The sequence below is a fragment of the Balaenoptera ricei genome, chromosome 20, assembly GCF_028023285.1.
Source record: "Balaenoptera ricei isolate mBalRic1 chromosome 20, mBalRic1.hap2, whole genome shotgun sequence".
Taxonomy (NCBI): Eukaryota; Metazoa; Chordata; class Mammalia; order Artiodactyla; family Balaenopteridae; genus Balaenoptera; species Balaenoptera ricei.
In genome coordinates, this window is record NC_082658.1 from 61739335 (window position 1) to 61765089 (window position 25755).

The window sequence follows — 25755 nt, forward strand, 5'->3', positions numbered from 1 at the left end:
ATGGCAGCACCACTTATACTCCCACTGGCAGTGTGTTCACGTTCCAGTTTGTGCGTGTTCTTGCCTTCACGTGGATGTGAACTAGTTTTGATTTGCACTTCTCTGGTGAGGAATGAGACAGAGCTTGTTTTCATTTGTTTATGGGTTGTGTGCCTTATGTGGGTGGTTACTTTGTCATTTTCTTATGTTTAGTGTTTCCTGAAGCCTCTTGTCAGGTATGTGTATAGCACGTGTCTCCTAATTTGTGGCTCGTCATTTCAATTTTTGGGGGGGTGGGGGGGGAGGATTTTTTTTTTTTGAAATTAAGAAAGTGTACAGTTAAAGTGTACACTTTAGTGTACACTTTTAAAGTGTACAGTTCAGTGGCTTTAATGTATTCATAAAATTGTGCAACTGTCATCATTATATATTTCCAGAACATTTTTATCACTTCAGAAAGGAACCACATATCTTTTAGCAGCTACTCTATTTCCCTCTCCCCCCCAGCCCCTGGCAACTATAAACCTCTTCTCTCTATATATGGATTTGCCTATTCTGGACATTTCAGATAAATATAGAATCATAATATTTGACATTTTGACTCCTTTTATTTAGCATGTTTTCAAGAGTCATCCATGCTGTATCTTGTATCAGCACAAAATTCCCATTGCATGGATATACTATGTTTTGTTTATCCGTTCATTAGTTGATGGCATTTAGGTTGTGTTCACTTTGGGATGTTATGAATAGTGCTGCTAGGACACACTAGTTTTTGTGTGGACATGTTTTTTTGGTTCTCTTGGATATATACTAGAAGTAGAATTGGCAGGGTCACATGACAAATCTCTGTTTAAAGTTTTGAGGAACTGCCAAACTGTTTTCCAAAGTGGCTGTGTCATTTTAAATTCCCACCAGCAGTGTATGAGGGAGGGTTTCACCTTCTCTACTTCCTTGTCAACATTTGTTGTTGGTTTTTTTAAAAATAGCTATCCTAGTAAATGTGAAGTGGTATCTCATTGTGGTTTTGATTTTCATTTTCTTAGTAACCAATGATGAACATCTCTTTATGTGCTTGTTGGCCATTTGCATATTTTCTTTAGAGAAATGTTCATTCAGATCCTTTGCCCATTTCTTTTTTAGCTGGGTTGTCTTTTTATTGTTGAGTTGTAAGAGTTCTTTATATATTCTACATACTCAGATGTATGATTTGCAAATATTTTCTCTCATTCTGTGGGTTGTCTTTTTACTTTCCTGATAGTATTCGTTGATGTACAAAACCGTTATTTCCTCTATTTGATTCATTCAAATATTTATTGAGCATCTAGGGAGATACAAAAGTGATTAAAACATGGTCAAAGAGGTAAATCAAATGAATAAGTAATAGAAGGCAAGGTATAAGATTCACTGAATCACAGCAGTCAAAGGAAAGTGCTGTAGGAAATCAAGAGTGAGATTGCTTCTAGCCTGGAGAGGGGTGTGGGTGGCTGGAAAGTCAGGAACGGGGATTGAGATTAAAATAGAAGACTTCGTCTGGATTGCTAATGAGACTCAGTTTGGACTCTCCTTTGTATTCGTCTTTCCTTTTCCTCTCTCCCTGTCTTAATTTACCAGGACTGTTCATTGTGCTTTTTCCTAGACTTGCCTGCATTTTTACTTTAATGTCTTCTACCGAACTAGGTCCTTTTGGTGTTTTAGGAGGTTTTTTTTCTTTTTCTTTTTCTTTTTTTTTCCCTCTGTTTTTGGGAAGGATTCTTGACTTTTTTGCTCTTGGTATTTGATGGTTTTGAGTCTTTTCCATTATGGTTTGATTTTATGCCTTTTTGGCTGGAGTATCATATAGATTTCTTTGCTGGAGCTTTTTCTTCAGCTTCCTCTTCACCTTCATCAGCAAGTTTTGCTTGTTTTCTGTGGAACCTTGCTACCACTTCCAGATATACTTAGGGGTTTCACGTCCTCCTCTTCTTCATCTTCTTACTCTGCATCTTCTAAGTGCTGTCCACTGATAAGTACAAGCCCTGAACTACTTTTAGACCACACGTAGTATTGTTTCAGAGCCCCCCAGGGAAGCCATTGGCCGTACAGACGTTATCAACCTTGCCAGGGCTGCTTTGCTTAGGCTGCCTCTGCTTCAAGAGTGTGCACTTCATCCTTTGCACCAGCCCCGAAACTGACCCTTCCTAAAGATAACCGCTCATTTTCATCATTCTCCACTTTGAAGTGATAATCTTTGTTGGTCTTCAGTTGACAACTAAAAGATAGTTCTGGGGCCTCAGGGGCACACACTTAGGTGGGAGAGAAGGTGGACGGAGATAAGTGACTTCCTTTCAGAGGACAGCTGAGCAGGACAGAGTCATACTGGGGCAGAAAGTTTTTAATTGTGATGAAGTCCAGTTTATTTTTTCTTTCATCACTTGCGCTTTTGGTGTCATATCTAAGAACCTTAATCCAAGTTGCATAATCCAAGGTGACAAAGATTTATACCTATGTTTTCTTCTTGAAGTTTTGTAGTTTTAGCTCTTACATTTAGGTCAGTATTTTTGGTGAACAGAATTTCTGTAGATTTTATATGAGACTACCCTGGGACCATTAAAAGAGTTTACTTATATTGTCTTTTTAAAAGTTTTATAGTTTTCTCATCAAATTATTCTTTTTTTTACAATTTATTTTTTTTTATTATTTTTGGCTGTGTTGGGTCTTTGTTGCTGCGCGCGGGCTTTCTCTAGTTGTGGTGAGCGGGGGCTACTCTTCGTTTTTGGTGTGCGGGCTTCTCATTGCGGTGGCTTCTGTTGTTGCACAGCATGGGCTCTAAGCACATGGGCTTCAGTAGTTGTGGCGCGTGGGCTCAGTAGTTGTGGCTCGTGGGCTCTACAGTGCAGGCTCAGTAGTTGTGGTGCATGGGCTTAGTTGTTCCGCGGCATGTGGGATCTTCCTGGACCAGGGCTCAAACCCGTGTCCCCTGCATTGGCAGGCGGATTCTTAACCACTGCGCCACCAGGGAAGCCCTCATCACATTATTCTTAATCCACCAGAAATTGAATTTTTGTGTCTGCCTCAAGGTAGGGGTCAATATTCATTTTTTTCCCTGTATTGATAATTAAAAAGTTCATCCTTTTCCAACTGTTCTACACTTTTAGCTCTATTATAATTCAGGTTTGCATCTGTATATGGATTGATTTCTGGGCTTTGTGGTCTTTGTGTTCTTTGTGGTATTGATGCAGAAATATAATAGATATCCTTCTGATTACTAGAGCTTTATTCTTTTTTTTTCCAGTGAGGCAAACCCCACTTCTGTGGGCATGATTTAGCTTTTTAAAAGTTTTTTACCATCTCATATAACTTTTAGAATCATATTTTTCAGTTTTCCAAAATATCTTTCTGTAATTTTCACTGGAATCATATGTAATACAGAAATCAGTTCCAGGATGACGGTACCTTTATGTTAATGAGTCTTCCAGTCCGTGGCTGTGGTATATCTGTCTATTTAGGAGGGCTTTCATGTTTTATTACTTTCTTTTATATGCCTTGTGTTAGATTCAACTCTAGGGGCTTTATATTTTTGATGCTATTGTTAATAATATCTTTTCAAAAATTATATTTCTTCTAACTGTTGCAGTTTTTTTTTCACATGCTAGAATAACTTTTTTTTAAAAAATTGAAGTATAGTTGATTTACAATGTTGCATTAGTTTCAGGTGTACAGCAAAGTGATTCATATATATATGGTCTTTTTCATATTCTTTTCCATTATAGGTTATTACAAGATATTGAATATAGTTCCCTGTGCTATACAGTAGCTCCTTGTTGTTTATCTGCAGTCTTTTTTTTTTTTAATATATGCCAGCAACCTCCCTAAATTATCCTTGTAATGTTAATTACTTATTTGTAGATTTTTTTTGGGTTTTCTATGTAGGTAATGGTCATATCAACAGTAAAAAAAAAAAAAAAAAGACAGTTGTTTCTTTCTTTCCAGTTCTTAAACCTTTTCCTTACTTTTCTGTTGCCTTATTGCTCTGCTTAAGACTGCAGTGCAACATTGGGACTTCCCTGGCGGTCCAGTGGTTAAGACTTTGCCTTCTAGTGTAGGGGGTGCGGGTTTGATCCCTGGTCTGGGAGCTAAGATCCCACATGCCTCCGCAGCCAAAAAACTAAAACATAAAACAGAAGCAATATTGTAACAAAATTCAATAAAGACTTTTAAAATGGTCCACATCAAAAAAAACTTAAAAAAAAAACCCTGCAGTGCAACATTGAAAGTGGTTATTCTTGTTCTTTTCTGCTTTTTCAGGAATGCCTTTTACTTTTTACTACCACTGGTTATGATGTCAGTATTATAGACATCCTTCCTCAGATTGGGAAATTCCCATCTGGTCCAGTGTGCTGAGAATTTAATCATGAGGGACATTGAAGTTCACCAAATGCTTTTTCTGCATAAGTTTGTTGATCTAATTATTCTCCTTTAAAATATATTAATAGGATGAATGACATCAGTTATTTTTCTAGTGTTAAATCACCTGTGGATTTTTACGTTTAACCTAACTTAGTCATGATGTATTATCTATTTTTAATAAATTGCTGGACTTGACTTACCAGTATTTATTTTGGGATTTTTGTATCTTATTTGTGAGATAGATAAGCCTGTCATTTTCTTTTCTTATATGGTTCTTGTCTGGTTTGGTAACAGATCATGCTAATGTCATAACCTTTCTAAACTCTGAAATAGTTTAAGATTGTAATTATTTGGTAAAATCAGCTGGATCTATTGGGTATTTTTTGTGTAAAAAGTATTTTTAAATTAGTGATTCAATTTAAAAACATTCACTTCTATTTCTTCTGGAGATAGTTTTTTCCCTCATTTTGGGGAATATAGTTGTATCTTCTGTATCATCAGTTTCTGCTTCTTATTTCCTCTTTGAATTTATTCTGCTCTTTTATAATTTGTCAACATTAACTTTTCAGTTTTTTCTTCCCCCTTCTCCCTATGCACTACTTTAACTTCATTCAGCAAGCTTTAATTTATAATGCATTTTATTATCCATCCTGGTTTCCTTTTCAACTCCTGTATTAATAAAAGTGTTCTTTTAAATTTCTTATATATAATGTTTTCTTGACTATTTTTGGTTATTTGATTTCTAACTTTATTGTGGCCAGGGAGTATGGTCGCTAATACCCAGTCTTTTGAAATAATTGGTTCTTGAATTTTGGCCTAGATGATGATCGATTTCATAAAAATACTCTGGGCATACTTGAGAAGAGTATATATTCTCTACTTAAAAAAATCATCCATGTCTTCTCTCATTTTTGTCTGTAACTTATCAATTACCACTATGATTTTGGATTTGTATCTTTTTTCTAGTACTCAATTTTTAAAAAATTGAGGTAAAAAAAATTGACATGCAACGTTATATTAGTTTCAGGTGTATAACATAATGATTTTATATTTGAATGTATTGCAAAAAGATCTCCACAATAAGGCTAGTTAACCATCCATCACTACATATAGTTACAGAATTTTTTTTCTTGTGACGAGAACTTTTAAGATCTACTCTCTTAGCAACTTTCAAATATACAGTACAGTGTTGTTAACCATAGTTACCAAGCTGTACTTTACATCTCCATGACTTATTTATTTTATAATTGGAAGTTTGTACCTTTTGACTATTCACCCATTTGGTCCATCTCCCCCCTGCCCCTGCCACCACCAGTCTGTTCTTGCATCTACCAGCTCCTGTTTCTTCCCCTCCCCTCTCCTCCTTCCTTCTTTCCCCTTTCCTTCCTTTCTTTCCTTTTCTTTCTTTCTCTCCTTCCTTTCCTTCCTTCCTTTCTTTCTTGCCTACCTTCCTTTACTTCTTTCCTTCCCTTCCTGTCTTTCTTTCAAGATTCCACACATAAGTGAGATCCACCGGTATGTGTCTTTCTCCATCTGACTTCACTTAAAGTAATGCCCTCAGGGTCCATCCATATTGTTGCAGATGATGAGATTCCATTCTTTTTTTATGGGTGAATAATAGTCCATTGTGTATATATACCACATCTTCTTTATCCCTTCACCTGTTGGTAGACACTGAGGTTGTTCCCATGTCTTGGCTATTGTGAATAGTGCTGCAGTGGGGCCCGCTAGTACCAGCATCTACGCAGTGGGGGAGCTCCCAAGAGTGGCTGCTGCCAGTGTCTTGTGTCCCAAGGGTGAGCAGTGGCTGGGTCTTCCCCCCCCCGCCTCTCTGGGAGACTCTCCAAGACCAGCAGGTTCATATTAATATGGAAACATGGGCCCCTGATTTTATTGATGCTTCTCTTCATCTCTTCTGTCATGAAAGGGAAACTAAACACAAAATATGCCCCAGGAAAGTATGTCCAAGCCTAAATTCAGATGCATGCTAGGATTCCAAGATTTCTGCCTTTCAGCCCAGCTCTTGAAGAAATTTATACAGTGGCAGATGCAAGATTTCTCTGTAGAAGAGACTCAGGAATGGTGATGTGTTTGCAAGGAAGAGCTGGGGCTAAACTGTCTTTTAGGCAAACTTTATTTGCCTAAAACTAGGCTTGTTTGGAGTGAGCTGCCAAATCTGCTAGTGAATTCACATTGCCCTGGGAAGCCTGCTTTTTGGAAAGTCTTCAAGAAGTATTGAACTTTCAAAAAGGTCTGAAAACTATAATTGACCCTATATGTGAAGGCTCGTGAACTAAACTGGGTTCTGACAATGTGGACAGCAACCTCCCAGTTACCGCTTTCCATTCTCAAGTGGCGCTGCTTCAGCTCTTGTAAAATCCTCAAATTCCTACCTTAATGGCCAGGAGGAAATCAAACTGTGGAACTAGTCTGCACCTCCGAAGCCCCAGCAACCCCGAACTCTGTTATCCTCCCTTTCATTTCCCATTTTGACCCCTTTTAATGATGACACCCCCCCAAAAAAAAACTGCTGCAGTGAACATGGGGGTGCATATATCTTCTTGTTTATGTTTTTTTCTTTGGATAAATACCCAGAAGTGGAATTGCTGGATCATATGGGAGTTCTATTTTAATTTTTTGAGGAACTGTTACCGTAGTGGCTGCACCAATTTACATTCCTAGCAACAGTGCACAAGAGATCCCTTTTCTCCACATCCTTGCCAATGCTTTGTTTACCATAAAGTCTGCTTTGCCTTATACTGATGTAGTTAGATCAGCATTCTTTTGGTTGATATAGGTTAGTATATGTTTTTCTTTCCCTTTACTTTCTGTGCTTGTATTTTAGGTATATCTCTTATATAAGTATGTTTCTGGGTTTTGTTTTTTATTGAGTCTGGCAAACTGTCTTTCCACAGGGTAATTTAGTTCTTTTAAATTGACGATGATGTTCCCTGGTGGTGTAGTGGTTAAGAATCTGCCTGCCAATACAGGGGACATAGGTTCGAGCCCTGGTCCGGGAAGATCCCACATGCCACGGAGCAACTAAGCCCATGCGCCACATCTACTGAGCCTGCGCTCTAGAGCCCGCGAGCCACAGCTACTAAGCCCACACTCCGCAACTACTGAAGCCCAGGCGCCTAGAGCCCGTGCTCCGCAACAAGAGAAGCCACCGCAATGAGAAGCCCGCGCACCGCTACGAAGAGTAGCCCTCGCTCACTGCAACTAGAGAAAGCCCACGCGCAGCCAAAAATAAATAAATAAAATAAATAAATTTATTAAAAAAAGAAAAAAAAATTGATGATGATGATAGGTAATATCTCAATTATTTTTAAACTATTTTATGCTTTCTATTTGTCTTTTTTTTTTTTGGCCTCACCATGTGGCATGTGCGCTCTTAGTTCCCTGACCAGGTAATGAACCCATGCCCCTGGCAGTGGAAGCACAGAGTCTCAACCACTGGTCCGCCAGGGAAGTCCCTGTCCTGTCTTTTTTATGCTGATACTGATGTTCTTGTTTGTTTTTTCCAACCCTTATTTTGGATTGATTGTCTTATTCCATCTTCTCCTGCTCCACCAGTTTGGATTTTATACATTATTTGTTTGTTCATAGTGGTTCCCCAGAAATTTTAACGGTCTGTTTAACTTGAAGCCTAAAACTAAGTAGTATCTTAACCAACTTCTTGAGTATAGGAGGGCATAGAATTTCTTGATTTCTTTCTTTCCTCCCGACTTTTATGCTATTGTTGTCATATTTTAGTTCTTTCTTATTTTCTTAAAACTGCCAAAGACATTATTATTTTATATGGTCAATCTTCATTTCGGTTCACCCACATATATGTCATTTTATTTGCCCGTCATTCCTTCTTGCAACACAGATCTTCTTCCATTTGTGAGAATGTGCTTCCTCTTGAAGAACATCCTTTAGAATTTCCTTTAGTGAGGATCTGTTAGCTGGAGAGTTCAGTGTTTGTTTGGTTTTTATAACTTAACTGTTGTCTTTTACTTATGCCTGTTAATTGAAAGGTATCTTTGTTTGGAATGTGGTTATTTTCTCAGTTTTCCCTGCATGCTGTCTTTTTCCTTTCATTGTGAAGAGATCAGCCCTTAGTCTAATTTGTGTTCTTTTGTGGAGAGTCTGAATTTTCTCTCTGGCTGCTTTCAGTAACTTTTTCTTTGAGTGCTGTTGTTTTTACTATGATTTCTTTAGGAGTGGGTGTTTTTTTTTTTTTAATCTTTCCAGGTTGAGACTCACTTGACTTCCTGAATATGTTAGAGTTTTTCATGAGTTCTGGAAAATTGCTTAGCCATTATCTTTTTTACAAAACCCTTTCCTACAGTTTCTTTATCATCTTTTGAAAGTCCTGTTAGATGTAATATTTTATCACTCTGTCTTCCATGTCTCTTAATTGTTTTTCTTTCCCGTTTTTTCCTTCTTCAGGCTTCATTATGTGCAGTATCTTCATTTCTGGCATATCTGCTGTCAAGTGTGTTTTCAATTTCAGTAATTATGTTTTTATTTTAAACATTTATTTATTTATTTGGCTGCACTGGGTCTTAGTTGTGGCACGTGGAATCTTTTAGTTGCAGCATGCATGTGGATCGAGTTCTCCGAGCAGGAATTGAACCCATGCCTGCTGCATTGGGAACGTTGGAGTCTTACCCACTGGACCACTAGGGAAGTCCCTCAATAATTATGTTTTTATTGCTGGAATTTTTATTTGACTCATTTAAAAAATCTGCTTGGTCATTTAAAAAATATCCCCCCCTTGCCTTTTTTTAATATGTTGAGCCCTCTTTTATTTATTAAATCATATTAGATTTATTGACAATTTTTTTAAGTCTTAGTGAGTCTTATACTTCTGGGTTGGTCATATTTTTACTTTTCTTTAGTTTCTTCATGTATAAAATAGTAATAATACTAATAACACCAACTGAATCATGAGATTGTTGTATGAGTTGAGATAATGAATGTATTATATAATGTGTCACATAGTGCATGCTCAATAATATGTAACCCATTAAAATAATTAAAAATAATGAGACATAGTGTATGACTTATGAGATATACAGGAACTATAGATTTTATTGAAGAATATAAAAGACAACTTGAGTAAATAAATACAGCAGAATAGAAACACAGTATTAATAATGTGAGCTCATGTTAATTCACATTTTATACAATTTCAATAAAAATTCTAACTAAATTTATTTTTAAAGTTTGCCAAAATTATCGTAAAGTTAATGTAAAAGAATAGGTGAGGAAAGTTTGTTTGTTTTGTTTTGTTTTTAGACTTTCTGTTACTGTGGTTTTGTCCCAGGGCTACTTAGCTACTAAGAACAAAATGTGATTTCCTGAAACTTGTTTATTTCTTTCTCTGCACCTACTTAACGGGGATTCTAAAAGAAGGCCCTCTGAACAAAGGAATAAAAGGGCATGGTTGAAGAACTCATTCCCATAAAAATGATCTCAGAACTCCAAGTATCTTTTGCTCACACAGATAGCAGGTTGAAAGAGTACTTTCTGTTCCAAAGTGGAAGTGGTCCTCAAAGCTTCTCTCTTGGAGGATTTTTATCCTTTCATTTGGGTACGATCTGACTTAAATGACTAGGAACCTTGACTATCAGTCTTACTTGGTAGTATAGGTGACTTTTTTTCTGCTAGGCCTTTGGTAGACTTAACCATCTTTACCTAATGTCTTTTTTATCATTTCATTCAGTGAACTTATATCCATGTAGCTATTTGTTGAGCATTTACTAGGTATCAGGCACTAGTTAGGTGATGGAAGACAAAAAGCAGTGAACCTAGCTGAGTCCTTACTTACTTCAGTAATAATTGTAGGTAATAGGTACTGACTGTTTATAGTTGTGCTTGACATATATTGAGTCATTTAATCTCTCAGAAAGCTATGTGGTAGGTAGGATTAATATCCCTACTTTACATGTGAGGGGTTTATATACTTGCTCAAGATTGAGGTCCTAGGATCAAACCACTTGTAAAGGGCGACCCTGAGGCTGAATCCTGGGCACAGTAATTCAGGTAGGCTCCTGCTTTGTGATTGCACACACCAGCAGTCCATATTCTTTTGGTTTTCCCAGGGCCTCTTCGCTATAGAATATAAAGTTTGGCAGGGGAGTAGGGTAGAGGATGGTGCTGTGCTGACTTAAGGATTAACCCTTAAACGTTCTACCTTACTCTCCCCGCCAGACATTAACACATACTGTGTATGTATAACACAGAAAAGCATTATTACAGTGCCACAAAAGGTCATTGTGATAGAGGTAGATGGGGTACCTTCATATGTTTAGATTCTCTTACTATTTTGCTTTAAATTTATCAGAATTAAAATATAAAAGGATTTTTCAAATGATGACTTCTGTTGTTTGGTTATTAGTCAAAATAAATCTGATTGGGTTCGTTAGAGCCTTTGGGTCCGGTCCATTAGGCCCTAGTAGATTAAGTGATTACCCTATAGAATCAGCAAAGCATTGCTCAGAAGCATGTGTTATACCTCTGGTGATTAATTACTCGTGGGGCTGATGTGCAGCAGATGCCTGACTCTTCGTTTCTGGGTCTCTTAGCAACAGCTCGAAGAAGAAGCCGCTAAACCTCCAGAGCCTGAGAAGCCTGTGTCCCCTCCTCCCGTGGAGCAGAAACACCGCAGTATTGTCCAAATTATTTACGATGAAAATCGGGTAAGTTCATGCCATTCCCGACGGCACAGGCCTTTAAAACCACTGGACTATGCCTTTTCCAGTCATCTGTGTATTCTGTGGTAATATTAATTGTATTAACCTGCTTTCTGTTATAATTTTTAATGTTCTTAAACTTTGACTGAAGCTTGGTGTTTTTTCTTTATGTACTGAAGAAAAGTTGATAGTTGTGTCTTAAATTATTTAATATTTCATTTGCATGTTACATGGTATAATACTATTTTGTGACAGTATAATTTTATCAGCTGAGTTTCTCTCCTGTTATATAAAGAGTGGTAAGCAATTGTGTAGCACATAATACAGCCATTCTGTAGTTTTTCACTTTATAAGCAACATTTAATGCCAAATACACTATTCTAGTAGAGATGGTCATTGGACGTGGAAACGACTTGCATTATCTGCTTCAGAACTGATAGCTGGGCTGTGCTTTGAATTTTAGTTACAAAGTATGAGGCCATTGACCTTTAGGTCAACTTTCTTTTTTAGGTTTGTTAAAATAATTTCTTCTTTCATACTCATAATTAAAAGTGTCCCCGGATTTAGGAAAGCCAGGCCTCAATTCTATGAATAATTTTGTGATGCTGAAGTTGGTTTTTGGCCAGAATCCAGCCCAGGAACTAGCAGTTAAAGGGAAACTGATTTCACCTTAATGTGAAGAAAACCTTTCAACAGAGCTGCTTAACACTGGGCTTCCAGAAGCCCCCAGTTCAAGAAAGAATTATATGCTTTAAGTACTGTGGTAGAGAATTGGCTTGTCAGCTTAAGGTGATCATAAGGTCGAAGCTGGGGATCGTCATTTCAGTTTATTTGCCTTGTAGTGAGTGGAGTCTTACACAGGCATCCTGTAGCAAGGTTAGCCCAGATCCTAAAGGAAATTGACCTTAAGAAAAGCAGCTGTGAGATAGTCATTAAATACACTTGTATAGGAATGATCTTGGACTCAGGTGTACGTGTGTGTGTAGATAGATAACCGAAAGTCATCAGGTATACAATACTTAAGGAATTTTAAGTCACTGAGAGGCAGAAATATGGGCAATTATTACTAGTTCCTTGACTGGGTTCAAAATCAGTCCAATTTATTGGGCAGAACAACCTACGTGAAGATGAGTCCAGTGAGGGTGAAGGGCAGTCGGTGGAATGAGTGATGAGGACCCCTCAGGGCATGCCTGGAGGGCAGTGACGCCGGGGTCCTTGCGGGGATGTGGCCCCAGGTCAACAGGCGCTCCCTTGTTTAAGAGAAGTAAGGTACATGGATTTTATATGAGATCTCCTGCTTTTAAAAGGCACACTGGAGAACAAGAAAGTACTTCTGAGGGCTGATAGGCTTCATGGCCAGTTTGTGACTTCAGGGGTAAAGTAAATAGGGATTAGAGCTGATAATAATGGAAAAGGATCTTACAAAGTACTGACTTCTTTCTTAGTATGAGTTACTTTTCAAATACATTGAATTCAATGATATTTATTAATTGATTGAGTTTCTTAATTAGCCTTCTCTTACAGGCCTAATAAACAGTTCCAATGTTAGTGAATTCTGCGGTTGCCTGACTAGGATGTGAGGACTGAAAACTATTGAACAAGATCTGATAGAGAATTCAGTTTGTGTTAATTTATATATATGTATTTTTTTTTCATTAGCTAGTGTAGTAAATGTTCCTTGATGCCCATCAGCAGAAACGAAAGCTCCTTTTAGACCTCTTCTTGCCATTTTAGCATTTACAATTCAGTTTGTTACACATTCTGTGAAGAATAGAAGAACCAAACTTGAAATCTGTCTTAATATTAGACTTGCAATGAGGATTGTTTTTAATTCAGTAACCGTAGAAATATCTTTCAAAAAATAGGTTCTTTTTGTATCCCCTGCTGCTAGTCGTCTGCCTTGGTGGTGCTTGTGCAGTAGACCCTGGATGGTAGCAGAAGTCCCCGAGGGGCGTGTTGGGAGCAGGCCGGCTTTCTCACCACTGACCCTTGCCTGCGTCTTCCTCCTCACCATGCTGCCTTTTGTTAGACCTTCACTGCCTTTGTAGCTTTTTGTCATGAATGACCTTACCTATTTTGACACCGAGGGCACAGAGCGATGGGGGGCAACAAGAGTACATCTCCCTCTTGTTCCTCGTTTGACAGTGGCAGATACTGGTTGGCAGTTAAGCCAAATGTGGCCCAAGAGATAGGGGCCCTTATCTCGTATGAGGCATCTTTCTTTTATTTAGAAGGTTAGTGTGAGGCAGAAAACTACCTCAAACTGACAGTTTTATTTTTTTTTTACTTTTTTTTTAAAATTTTTATTTATTTATTTATTTATTTATTTATTTATTTATTTATTTATTTATTTATGGCTGTGTTGGGTCTTCGTTTCTGTGCGAGGGTTTTCTCTAGTTGTGGCAAGTGGGGGCCACTCTTCATCGCGGTGCGCGGGCCTCTCATTATCGCGGCCTCTCTTGTTGCGGAGCACAGGCTCCAGATGCGCAGGCTCAGTAATTGTGGCTCACGGGCCTAGTTGCTCCGCGGCATGTGGGATCTTCCCAGACCAGGGCTCGAACCCTTGTCCCCTGCATTGGCAGGCAGATTCTCAACGACTGCGCCACCAGGGAAGCCCTGACTGTTAGTTTTAAAATTGGCTTCCTGGGAGAAAAATTGCCTTGTATCACATTTAAACTTGAGGCTAGGATTCATTTAGTCTCCAAACAGACTCTTCTCCTGGACTGTTTTTAACAGTTCACTTTGCTGTTACCCTTCCCAGTTGTAGGTTCCAAAAATATTTGTAAATGCTCTAATTTAGGCATTGTAATACGTATAGAAAAGAGGGGGTGTGCAGTGAAGCTTTCAGGAACATGTTGTTTATATTTTGATTGAATGATTTGCAAGTTAACATGGCACCAGAAGAAAGAAAGTGATTGACAGTGGAGAATGTACTTAGTGCCAACAACCTCTGGTCACCGCGGCCATCGTCCTAGAAACTATCGATTTCTCTCTCTTTGCCACTCTGCAGACTTGGTTAATCAATGAAGAGCCTCAGTCCTGCCTCCTGGATATTGGTCTGGTCAATTGCTTCTCTCTTCCTCCTTCGCCAGTTGCTTGATTGGAGCCCGCACCTCTCATAGATGCTGAGTTTCCTTCCTTCAGTCTTTTTTTTCTTTCTAATCCATCCTTCATATTTGAGCCCCCTGACGTGGTTCTCCAAATAAAACCTTTTGATGATTTCCCCCTTTCTACAGAGTAACCCAGCCTTTTCATCAGTGCTTACATGCCTGCCTGGCTGGCCTGTGGCCCAATACTCCTTTCTTAGCCATACCCTACCAGAACAGGTGTGAATGTTCCCTTGACGTTAGTAATTTACCCTGTGATGTTGCCCCTGCCGCCAGGCATCCCCGTGGCTTGCCTTTCTTGTCTGTTGAGTGCACTTGACTTCAGGACCCAGCTCAAGTATCATTTTCTCTATGAAGCCTTTCAAGACTCCTTATCTTCCTACACCAGGAAGGATATCTTATTCATTGTTTCCTTAGTGTCTCGCAGGTGCCTGGCACATAGAACATAGTCAACATATGTTTGAGGCATTAATTACTTCTATCTGTAGACTTAGAATAAAATTATATTATGTAAATGTGAAGGTTTTAAATTAATTTTTTTCTGCCAAACGATAGGTTAATCTGTTCTTAGCAGTTAAGCCAACATGAAGTCAAATATGTAATAAAATTTTGCAAAACTTAAATCTTGGGATATGCAAACACCTTAAATATCAGCCTTTAAAATTAGCCCCGAAGAGGTAAGTGCCTTTACATAATAGGATACCAGTAAATATTTGTCATGATATGATTTCCCCCTTGTCTCTCAGTATTCTCTGTTACAGCCTCACTTAGCCTGCCTGTTCTTGGCATAGACTCTATGTAACGTGGAGTGCCTCAAGAAAGCAGATTTAAACGTTGGAGAGTGTAGGTCGTCTAGAGAGAATCAGCTGTAGGTGCTAGATATTCCAAATTTATCATCTGTGATTATGTTGTTTGTGTGTTATTTAACATATTACCTTAAAGCTAATAAATTTTCTGAGAATTACATTTTGGCTTTTTGAGATTAGAACATTGTTCTCAACTGCAGACTGTTTTGATTGTTGTAACTTGGGGGAGGGGTGGAGTGCTGCTGGCATCTAGTGGGTAGAGGCCAGGGGTACTACCGAATAGCCTACAGTGCACAGGACAGCCCCCATGACAAAGAAATGTCTGGCCCAAATGTTAATAATACCAAGGTCAACAAATCGACTTAAAACTATCTACAGAAATAGCATTAGCTATGCAAGTTCAGTGGTTTTTTTATAGTTTTGTATATGATATTTTTGATATGTTTATTTCTCATCTTAATAACATTTTAAGTTTCTTGGAGTTTGGAAAGTGCATTACACTACTTTGAGCTTCCTTTGCTAATTAAACATAGTTCTTTTCACATAATATATGCTAAATAAATATTTGAACTATTGTAATTGTTAAATGAAAAGGATAATGTTTATTTTAAGGGAACATCTTTCTTTACACTTGGGGATACTGATTGATTCCATTCCCATTTGTGTGTTGCATCAGAAGCCCTGGAGAGTTTCCCAGCCACAGTGCGTGGATGTGGGAGTCTCTGCAGCGGGCAGTGAGCCCTTGTTGTTACTAGTGAGCATGTGCTGGGGCAAGAGAGAGATCTGAGAACCCCCGACACATTTGCTGGATGTCATATTCCAGCTTAAACAGCTTTAGTATTGAATTTTGTTATATTTCATTTGTCTATTAAAGGTAGATTTCTGTTAGATAGATAGCACTTTGGTCTAGATGATTTTACTTTTGAAAAAGGCATGTAAAAGTATATAATTCAACATTTATTTATTACTGAATACTTTGAGTAATTCAAACTAGTTGTTTTCTCTATTGTTATTACTAAGGTTTTCTTATAATTGGAAAATATGCTCATTATAAGCTTTTCTTCAAAGAGATCAACTTGGCTTACCGTAGTAAAGATTGGCAACTTTAATATATTTTTATTTATTTATTTTTGGCTGCGTTGGGTCTTTGTTGCTGCGTGCAGGCTTTCTCTAGCTGCGGCGAGCCGGGGCTACTCTTCGTTGAGGTGCGCGGGCCTCTCATTGCGGTGGCCTCTCCTGTTGCGGAGCACGGGCTCTAGGCGCACGGGCTTCGGTAGTTGTGGCACGCAGGCTCAGTAGTTGTGACACACGGGCTTAGTTGCTCCGCGGCATATGGGATCTTCCCTGACCAGGGCTCGAACCCGTGTCCCCTGCATTGGCAGGCGGATTCTTAACCACTGCGCCACCAGGGAAGCCCAAGATTGGCAACTTTAATTAAAATTTAAAAACATAAAATACCATAAAGACATTGAAGTATTAAAAATGTTTGAAGGATTCATTTCTAATAGTGAATATCTGTTCCCTCTCCCTGGAATCTTAATATCTATTTGTTTTTAAGAACTTACCAGTTCTTTAGGTTTTGCTTTCAATACAAATGTTCAGATTTGACTGAATTTCGTGAGGGAGTTATGAAAATAAAATTAGAGAGTATTTCAGGCTATCATATGAAAGAAGAATATTTGGAAATAAGGATAAGTTTGACTGTAGATTAGTATTTAGGTAAATATTATTAAATTGGAAGTGATTTTGCATTTAGGTAATGTAATTTTTACTTATACAATATAATAATGTTTTTATCTAGAAAAAAGCAGAAGAAGCTCATAAAATATTTGAAGGTCTTGGCCCAAAAGTTGAACTGGTAAGTAAGAAATTTCTTTTTTCATGTCTAGTGCTCTTTTTGTAGCAGTTTTTCTTGGGATGAAATGGAATACAGTCACTTACTTTGGGATGAGAGTGATGTAGCTGGGCAGTAAGGGTGATAAGCTTGAAATAATGTGCAGGAACTTGGTTACCTTTGCAGAAGCATTTTCCTGATTGTGTTTTTGCCTGAGCAGCCATTTAATCACTCGGGTAGAAGGAGAAAGAAGTAAGAACAGAAATAGAAAGCTCTTTGAATCATACTGTTAGGGTAATATTGGTGTTAAATCCTCCTTTACCCTTGAGATTAAAAAAAATCTATGAATGAATTTATTATGGGATACAATGGATTTATGAACTTTCTTAGAGCAGTGGCATTGTTAGGAGATGGGGTGGACAGAGTTATTCAGGGAACCTGAGTCTGGAGGTTTTGGTAGGGCGTCTGTTGTGTAGACCCAGTAGTACTGTACCTCGGCTTCCATTGAGATAGAAATTGTGTCTTTGTCTCTTCATATACATATGACGTACAACATTTTGCATATAAATGTTTGATTTATTTTATAGCCACTCTATAACCAGCCATCAGATACCAAGGTGTACCATGAGAACATCAAGACGTAAGTATTGATCATCTTTGGAGTTCTTCAGTTAAAGACCGTATATTCTATAAAGAGATCATTTTTATGTTATCTGCTGACATAGTAGTATAATATAGTGTAGGTGTGTTTTAGATTTGTGTAATTTGCTGTCGTTTTACTATATGTTATCTTCCTCTGGCTTCTTGGGGGTTGGGGTAACAGCTTTGAGTTTCCGAGGCCAAAAAATGAAATAAATTATTGCATAAAACTAGCTGGTTTTATAATCTGCTAGTAAAAAAGGTGGATACTTAACATTGAAATGGCTTACCTTGAGGCTTGAATTTTTTGCCTCCTGTTTTGTCTTTTTTTCAGTGGAGTACCTGCAAGGCGCATGATGAAGTAAGATAATGAAGCTTTTTCATTTAAGACTAGTGATGACACCGTCCCCCACCAAGCCACATCTGCCATTGCAAAGTAGAAGTGCCACGGATCATTTTATCATTATTCAAAATCCTATTCTAGGGAAATCCCTTCCATGACTCTTGCTAATGACGGTATTTGTAGACCCTTCTGCCATTTCATGTCCTGGTGCCTTGGAAGCGCTCAGCCACCTCATGTGGGCGAGGAGACTGCTCCAGGTTGTAGTTTGCTTAGCCTTGCTCATCCCAGACACCAGGCCTTTATGGATGCACATTTTGGAATGAGAAAATAAGTGAAAAGAAAACCTAATTTACTGATCTGATTGAAGTAAGAGAGGAAGCTAGATAGGTATCTTTTTTTTTAATTATCATATTTTAAGAGAATTTTAGATGAATTATTCTTAGTTTGTAACAAAAATGTGATATTTCTACTTTATATGTTTTATTAAGTATAACCAGAACATTATACTTATTTACTAGTACCGTTACTAATGAGCACATTGCTATTTATATATATATATATATATATATATCTATCTTTTTTTTTCTTTTAAAAAATTTTCTTACTGAGAATATGTGCAATAGTTGACTACTTTGCAGAACTGGTGGCAAATATAATTTGCATGGTAGTATGCATGACAAAAATTGAAATTTGAATAATTTTAACTTTTGTTAAGTAAGTGGTTTATAATAAAAGTCATATACTTAGAATTTTTCTGTGAGATGCTGCTATGGGCTTGACAACCCTTAGAAGTAGGTTAGGCAAAACTCATATAAAATATACCTTGTTTTGGAACTGTTGCGCTGTTTTAACATTTTTACAAAGGAGAATAGCAGATAAAATCTAGTTGGCTACTTTTAATGATTTTTTTTTCCGCAAAGCTTCCGTTATGTTTGTGTTCTGTCTTTTCCCTGATATTAGCTGCACAGCAGCCCTGATTTATTTCATGTTAGCTACATTGCCTACTACAGTGCTTATCACACTGTCCTGAGATGGGGTTCTTCATTTAAATTCTTAGGAAACATTTTAAGTTATATTTATTGATTGTCATTTGCTTTTGAGTAGCACATAATTACAATGAGAGCAAACTGAATATATGGTAATGCTCCTACTGTACATCACCTTGTGAAATATCGTTTACTCAGCTGCATGCGTCTATATGAATCGTTCAGTAGCTATTCTTTCATCACCGTCATTTGCTTTGTATGAAATAGCAAATGTTCCTTTTAATAATTCTCTTCATCTCTCGGCTGCTTTTCCATATAGCCAGCTCCTGACTGTCCATGCTTGTTTGAGTGGAGCCAGTGTCAGTGTTAGTCCTGAGTGGCAGATAATCCAAAAAATTACTTCTACTTGCCTTGGCTTTGTATTTATATTTGAATAATCAGCTTGAAATCCTTTCTGGAAGTCGGTGGGGTATAAATATTTATATCTGAGCCTGCATGTCATTGTTTTTGAAGGTTGCAGTGCTTCCAATTTGAAAAGTGAAACTATTACACTAAGTTATAAGGGAAGTCTTCCTGTCCTGTCATGTTGGCCTCCGTGGCGTCTTAGAGTGTATTGTGTTGTTTCTCTGTAAAGCAGAAGCCGCCTCTGTGTTGGTGTACTCCCACAGGAGGGAGGGCAGCACATACCTGAGGGAGGAGATAACTTTAAAAGCTCCGCCTTCTCTTACGCCCCCCTCCCTCCAAGAGTGTGCCAAGGTGTTTATCTCACGAGGGTTCTTAAGGAGAATCAGTAACTGTGTAATCAGAACTTGAAAATAATATTTGCCTTACAATTGAATGTAATAACTAAAAATGAACTATTTGTATTAAAGTCTTACTATAGAATGGGAGGAATTTTAGTCAGTTCTAATTATTGCAGGAGTCTTATTTTGCAGGGTGAAAAAAATTAGGGTTAACTTTGATTACATCATATATTCTTAAGTGATCTTCGCTTGTTTTTCAGTGTCTCTGAAAACAAAAAAGTGAATGCATTATTAAATTGTACTTTTTCTTAATGTCATACAACCATATTTTTCTCTTCTAGAAACCAGGTGATGAGGAAAAAACTCATTTTATTTTTTAAAAGAAGAAATCATGCAAGAAAACAAAGGGTGAGGTCCTATCCTTGTTAACTGAAATTTGTGCAACTTTCCCGTCCGCGCTTCTTCAGGCATTCGCTTTCCCATTGTAGTGAGAACGGTTCTTGATCACACATGAGAACAGGTGCTGATTTAGACAGTAACTATAGATGTGACGTAAATATAAAACTAATTCTAGCAACATTTTGATGTCATAAATCACATTTAATATCATTATCAAATTAATTTCTTTGGTCATCTGTGTATAACATTTTCATCTAGCCAAAATAAAGAAAATGGTGAGTAGTTAAAAAAAAAATATGAAAGAGAAATAGGATGATCTACATTTAGTCTCTTAACCCTCAAACAAATGTGGGTAAGTTATGGTCATGCTGATAAGACATCACTGTTCTTTCTTATTAGAAACTGGGTCAGCTAAAGTTCAGCTTTTTCAAATTCACATCGTTTTTCATATTTATTATATGACTTGCAGCCTAAAAATTTTGTGGTTATAATCTTCATGGAAATTAAGTTACAGAAAATATAATGCCAGTATTCTTATTTTTATAGTGTGTTCCTACTAATTTTAGACAGACTATTCATTTAAATTGTTTTTTAGTGAATAAATGATGTTCTTTGATTCACATCAGAAATGAACTTTGTACCTTGTATTTAAGGACCTGGCAGTTTAATGAATTGTAAGGGTCAACAGCTTTTATTTGGTATATAACTTCTAACGTTCTAATTTGCCAGTCTAGTCCTTCAGATACTTTCTTAAATTACCGGTCTTGAATCTTTTTTTTTTTTTTTTTTGGCCAAGAGCATACACATATAAATAAGAAATTAGCTAAAGTATTTTTTTCTATCTGATAATTTTGTTGTAATTATGGTGTAATTGCTAAATTTGCTATCTGGAGACACAAACACAGAAGCACGGACTTTGTTTTCATACGTCACAGGGTATTTAGTTATGAAGTTTATATGTTCATTGATTTGCTTAATAAATACTTATTGGCCATTTCCTTTGTCCCATGTATTATTCTACAAAGGGAGCGGGCAGCCATGTGGCTTTAGCCCTTAGGGAGCCTGAGGAGTAAGGGGGCAGGTGAGGCTGCAGGCGATGGCAGTGTTGTGGTCTTACGATGGCACAGGATGTACAGAGGAGCATGAGCGCGTAAGGGGACAGCTGGCGCAGATGTGAGTCATGAGGGGCGTTGCACAGGAAAACCAGTCCTCTGCAGACTTCCACAAGCAGTGGGCGCAGCTCACAGGAAGGGCTGGGCAGTGGAGGGAGGGTGGCAGGTTGGAGAGGGCTGGGCTGGGACTGAGCTGGCAGGGTGGCGAGGAGTGAGGCTGCGCAGGGAAGCCAGGGCCGGGTCGTGCACAGCCCAGGGGTCATGAGGCGGCTTTTAAGTGTTTGAGCTGAGGAAGTGAAGTGTTGAGCTCTGTGTTTTAAGAAGTTGCATCTGGTGATGCCATTCAGGGTGCATGGGAGTCATGTAGGAAGGAGGCCGTTGCTTGAATCCAGATGAGACCGAGGGGGCGGCATAGTGCTGCGCGCGGGTGGAGGCCCAGGAGCGGACAGGCTAGGAGGAGACGGGCATGGGGAGGGCAGTGCTTTCCCCTCGCGCTGCTTCCTGGAGCTGACCGTGTGGCAGGCCCTTTCGTTGTCTCACACCCACGGTCTGGGTCTCGTAGTGCACGGTTCTGTTTTTCTTCTTCTCTGTTTAAAAAATGAGATCATACATTATTCTTTTCTCTAAAAGCATTCGTTCTCGATTTCATGTAGTTTACTGCATTTCTTTTTATCATAAAGTACAACCAATTTCTGCCTTTTCCAGACTGTCAAAAATGTTCATTATATGGCATTATTTGTAGTAAGAAAAAACTGCAAGTAACCATAACGTCCAGCAGTAGAGGGATGGTTTAAGTGTGAGTGTTTTCTCTCACATATTGGAAGGACAACAACAAAATGTTAATCCGCTTGCCTTTGGGATTATGAACTATTTACATATTTCTATTTCTCATTTTCCATTTTTTTTGACAGTGAAGATGTAATTGTTATCAGAGTGGCTCATCATTTAGTTTGTTAATTTGTGTAGTCTTAATATTAACTAAAAAATCCAGCCACAATGGGCTCTATGTGTTGATCTTTCGTAGAAAACAGCTCCCTTTCTTTCTCTTCTTTCAGATCAAGGACAGCTTTTCATTCACAGTTGAGTCATAGGCCACATGTACTTCTGACTTAGCTTTAAGAAGTAACCTTTACTTTAAAGTATTAGGTTTGTCAGAATCACAGAGTTTAGTTTAATTATTAATTTGCTACGGGTATTTAATAGGAGCAAAAAATCTGCCAACGTTATGATCAGCTCATGGAGGCATGGGAGAAAAAAGTGGACAGAATAGAAAATAATCCTCGGAGGAAAGCTAAAGAAAGCAAAACAAGGGAGTATTATGAAAAGCAGTTTCCAGAAATTCGAAAACAAAGAGAACAGCAAGAACGGTTTCAGCGGTAAGTGGTTTGATGTTTAATGGCTATGCTGTTTTCCTTTGAATCATACTTTTTTGATCCTTCACAGTATTTATTGTTACCTGAATCTAATCATTAAGAAAGTTCATAAAGAACTTTTATTATGTTTTTCCTCTTTTTTTTTAACGGAAGTATAGTTGATTTACAGTGTTGTGTTAATTTCTGCTATATATAGCAAAGTGATTCAGTTATATATATATATATATATATATATATATATATATATATATACACACACACACACACACACATTCTTTTTAATATTCTTTTCCACTATGGTTTATCACAGGATATTGAATACAGTTCCCTGTACTATACAGTAGGGCCTTGTTTATCCATTCTATATATAATAGTTTACATCTGCTAATCCCAAACTCCCAATCCATCCCTCCCCCACCCCTTGGCAACCACAAGTCTGTTCTCTGTGTCTCCGAGTCTAAGAACTTTTATTTTGAATATAAAACTTCATTATCAGCTAACAATGTTTATGCCTTAGTGAATTTAATATTAATTTTTTATATTTAATCATGCTGTTGAATCTAAATTTAAGTGAATATTTTGAAATTAATTCTTCAGTTCTTGAAAATGCTCATTCCTTTGGAAATGAGTTAGTAAGAATAGACTTGAATGTCTCACAGTTCTTCGTTACCTCCCAACATGATCAAAACTCTTAAATTGATTGCTAATTGAGAAATTCTTTGTTATTGGTATGTAGTTTCTGATTTCTTTTTACTTTTAGAGACCAAGTACTTTTGCAAAGGTAGAAGCTTTAGTTTTCTTCTCTACTGTCTCATGAAAGCCCCATTAATCACAATTAAGTTTCTGTCAGGGATGATGATTGTGTTTTTTTCCCATCCCTTTCAAATTGTTTTGTGTATTTTTCTAAGTCGGCTGTCCTGTTCTCTGGAAGGCAGACAAAAGACTGCTATTTGAGATGAAAATGACACCAATAACTGTAGTTTTCCAGAAGTTTCCCATAAACAGTTCTGCCATTGGAACTTAGACATGTAACCTTTAAAAAGAAATCTTAGCATTTAAATTGTTACTAATTTTATAGATAAATGGCTTAAACATATTGCTTAAAAGTAGTTTCTCAGTAGCATTTTAGGTTTCTTCTCTGACTTCTAGTTGATTAAAAAGTCCCATTCAGAAAAGAAATCGATGTGAAAGTAATCTAACTGATATGTCTTCTTTATAAAAGGTCTTTCAATATATCTATAATTTCTCCCTCATATTTAGAGTTGGGCAGAGGGGAGCTGGTCTTTCAGCCACCATTGCTAGGAGTGAACATGAGATTTCTGAAATTATTGATGGGCTCTCTGAACAGGAGGTAAGACAGTTAATTGATTTAATTCAAGTTAATTGATTAATTATTCAGGCATTTTAGCCTCATACCCCATAAACTAAGGGTTTATTTGTATATAACTGAGGGAACACTTATGGCATTTGAATTGTTCCAAAGTTTGTGGCCGACCATTGAAGGTTTTAAACAAGGCCGCCCTGTGATCACATTGCCATTTCTACGAAGACGGCTTTGGCAGCAGGGAGGCCTGGAAAGAGGTGAGGAGGCTGTTAGGATAAAAATAAGGAGCTGAGTCAGGGCGATGGTGGTGGAAACGTGTAGGGAGGGCCTGGTGGAGAGATTGTAGAAGGTAGAGTGGACAGGACAAGTGTGGGGTGAGAAGGAAGAGCAGGTGAGAGGACTGAGCTGCTGGTGCCGCTTCCTAAAAGAGCAAAGGAGCGTGTACTTTGCAGGTGTTTGTATGTCGGGTGGTGGACCTGAGGTTCGGGGGGGTGTCCAGAGTGTGATCTCTAGCCAGCTGAGATCTGATCTGATATTAATAAATCGGTTCTGAATAAGAGTAAATTTCTGTTCCTAACTGAATCTTCGTAGCTGTTTTCAAACTATCTCTGAAGGTCGGTCCAAAAACCATATATTGAGTTTTGCTAGTTTTGGTTTTATAATATGGCTTTTAAAAAGCCTCGTCTCTAAATTCTGAAAGGCATGCTTATTTGAACATAATGGTCCTCTTAAGTAATGAAGACAATTATTATATTGCTATACATTTCAGAATTTGTGGCCATAATCTCTGCAGTGATGACTAACTCTGTGTTAAATTTCTTTGCTCACTTTTTGACTGATTCTATAAGGGGGGCATCTGTAAACAGCCAAAACTAGTATCAGGTGAGGTGATTTCAAGCTAATGTGTCTGTCCCAAACCACACTTTGGTGTTCAGACTGATTGAGAGTACCCATAAAATTAGAACCTTTGTAAGGACTTGACTCTAAGGCAATGTCCGCTTCTAGGAGAAGAGTTTCAGGAAAAAAACCTAGCCTTGTATTGAGGTCAATACTTAAACTTTTTTTTCTTTCTTTTTTTTTTAAGATGTGAACTGAAGCAATCTAATTCTAAATAGAATCATGTATTTGTGCATCTTTTTTTTTTTTCAAATTTATTTCTTTATTTATTTTTGGGTGTGTTGGGTCTTCGTTTCTGTGCGAGGGCTTTCTCCAGTTGCGGCAAGCGGGGGCCACTCTTCATCGCGGTGCGCGGGCCTCTCGCTACCGCGGCCTCTCCCACCGCGGAGCACAGGCTCCAGACGCGCAGGCTCAGCAATTGTGGCTCACGGGCCCAGTTGCTCCGCGGCATGTGGGATCTTCCCAGACCAGGGCTCGAACCCGTGTCCCCTGCATTGGCAGGCGGACTCCCAACCACTGCGCCACCAGGGAAGCCCAGTACTTATACTTTTTGGTAAAAGTTTTTTCATGGAAGTTTGTGCTTATAAACTTACTGAATTAAACTGTGGGAAAAATAAATTGTATAACTGTAACCAAGTTTTAGTTGAAATTCTAAGGATAATAGTCTTAAATTTGCAATGGAAAGATTATGTAAGATTAGCAAGAAGTGTTTAATACTTAAGTAAGTTTAGTTAATTTAAGATCAATGACCTTAAGATTTTGGTTCCTGTCTGCTTATTTTTCTATTTTATTATTCTTTAAAATGATGTTAAGACTTTTTAAAATGAGGCAATATTAATGTTAGTAAGTGCTTCGTAAGATCACTACTTCAGTGACCTGTCCTTTAGGTCTAAGATTCATTATTTGACGTATCAGCTTCCTTTAAGGAAAGAACTCTTCTCAAATTGTAGTAGTGGATTATAAAAAAATAATACCTGTACTCTCTGCCTCTCTTATTCATGCAATGAGTATTTATTAGATAATGTGTATAATTACTGTATGTTAGATGTTATGGTACCACTGCTGTTGTCATTAAAGTACATACGTGGTGTTTCATTGTCTATTAAGACAGTTGGTCTGTGGCCCTCTTTAAGTTTTATTC

At 37.8% G+C, this 25755-nt stretch overlaps 1 protein-coding gene and 1 pseudogene across 4 annotated transcripts in view; one reads left to right on the forward strand and one right to left on the reverse strand.

Moving 5' to 3' along the window:
• The window catches only part of NCOR1 (nuclear receptor corepressor 1), a 145767-nt gene that overhangs the window by 42102 nt on the left and 77910 nt on the right, over nucleotides 1–25755 (forward strand). For 3 of the 4 annotated variants that reach the window (XM_059908100.1, XM_059908098.1, XM_059908099.1), the window contains exons 6-11: nucleotides 10944–11057; nucleotides 16766–16822; nucleotides 17386–17438; nucleotides 19851–19917; nucleotides 22224–22396; nucleotides 23654–23744. In XM_059908100.1, the coding sequence (XP_059764083.1) occupies nucleotides 10944–11057; nucleotides 16766–16822; nucleotides 17386–17438; nucleotides 19851–19917; nucleotides 22224–22396; nucleotides 23654–23744 (555 nt within the window). Of the gene's footprint in view, nucleotides 1–10943; nucleotides 11058–16765; nucleotides 16823–17385; nucleotides 17439–17771; nucleotides 17799–19850; nucleotides 19918–22223; nucleotides 22397–23653; nucleotides 23745–25755 lie in introns of all 4 variants that reach the window. The other variant, XM_059908097.1, reaches the window with a different exon arrangement.
• On the reverse strand, nucleotides 1439–6105 carry LOC132355827 (nucleophosmin-like; annotated as a pseudogene).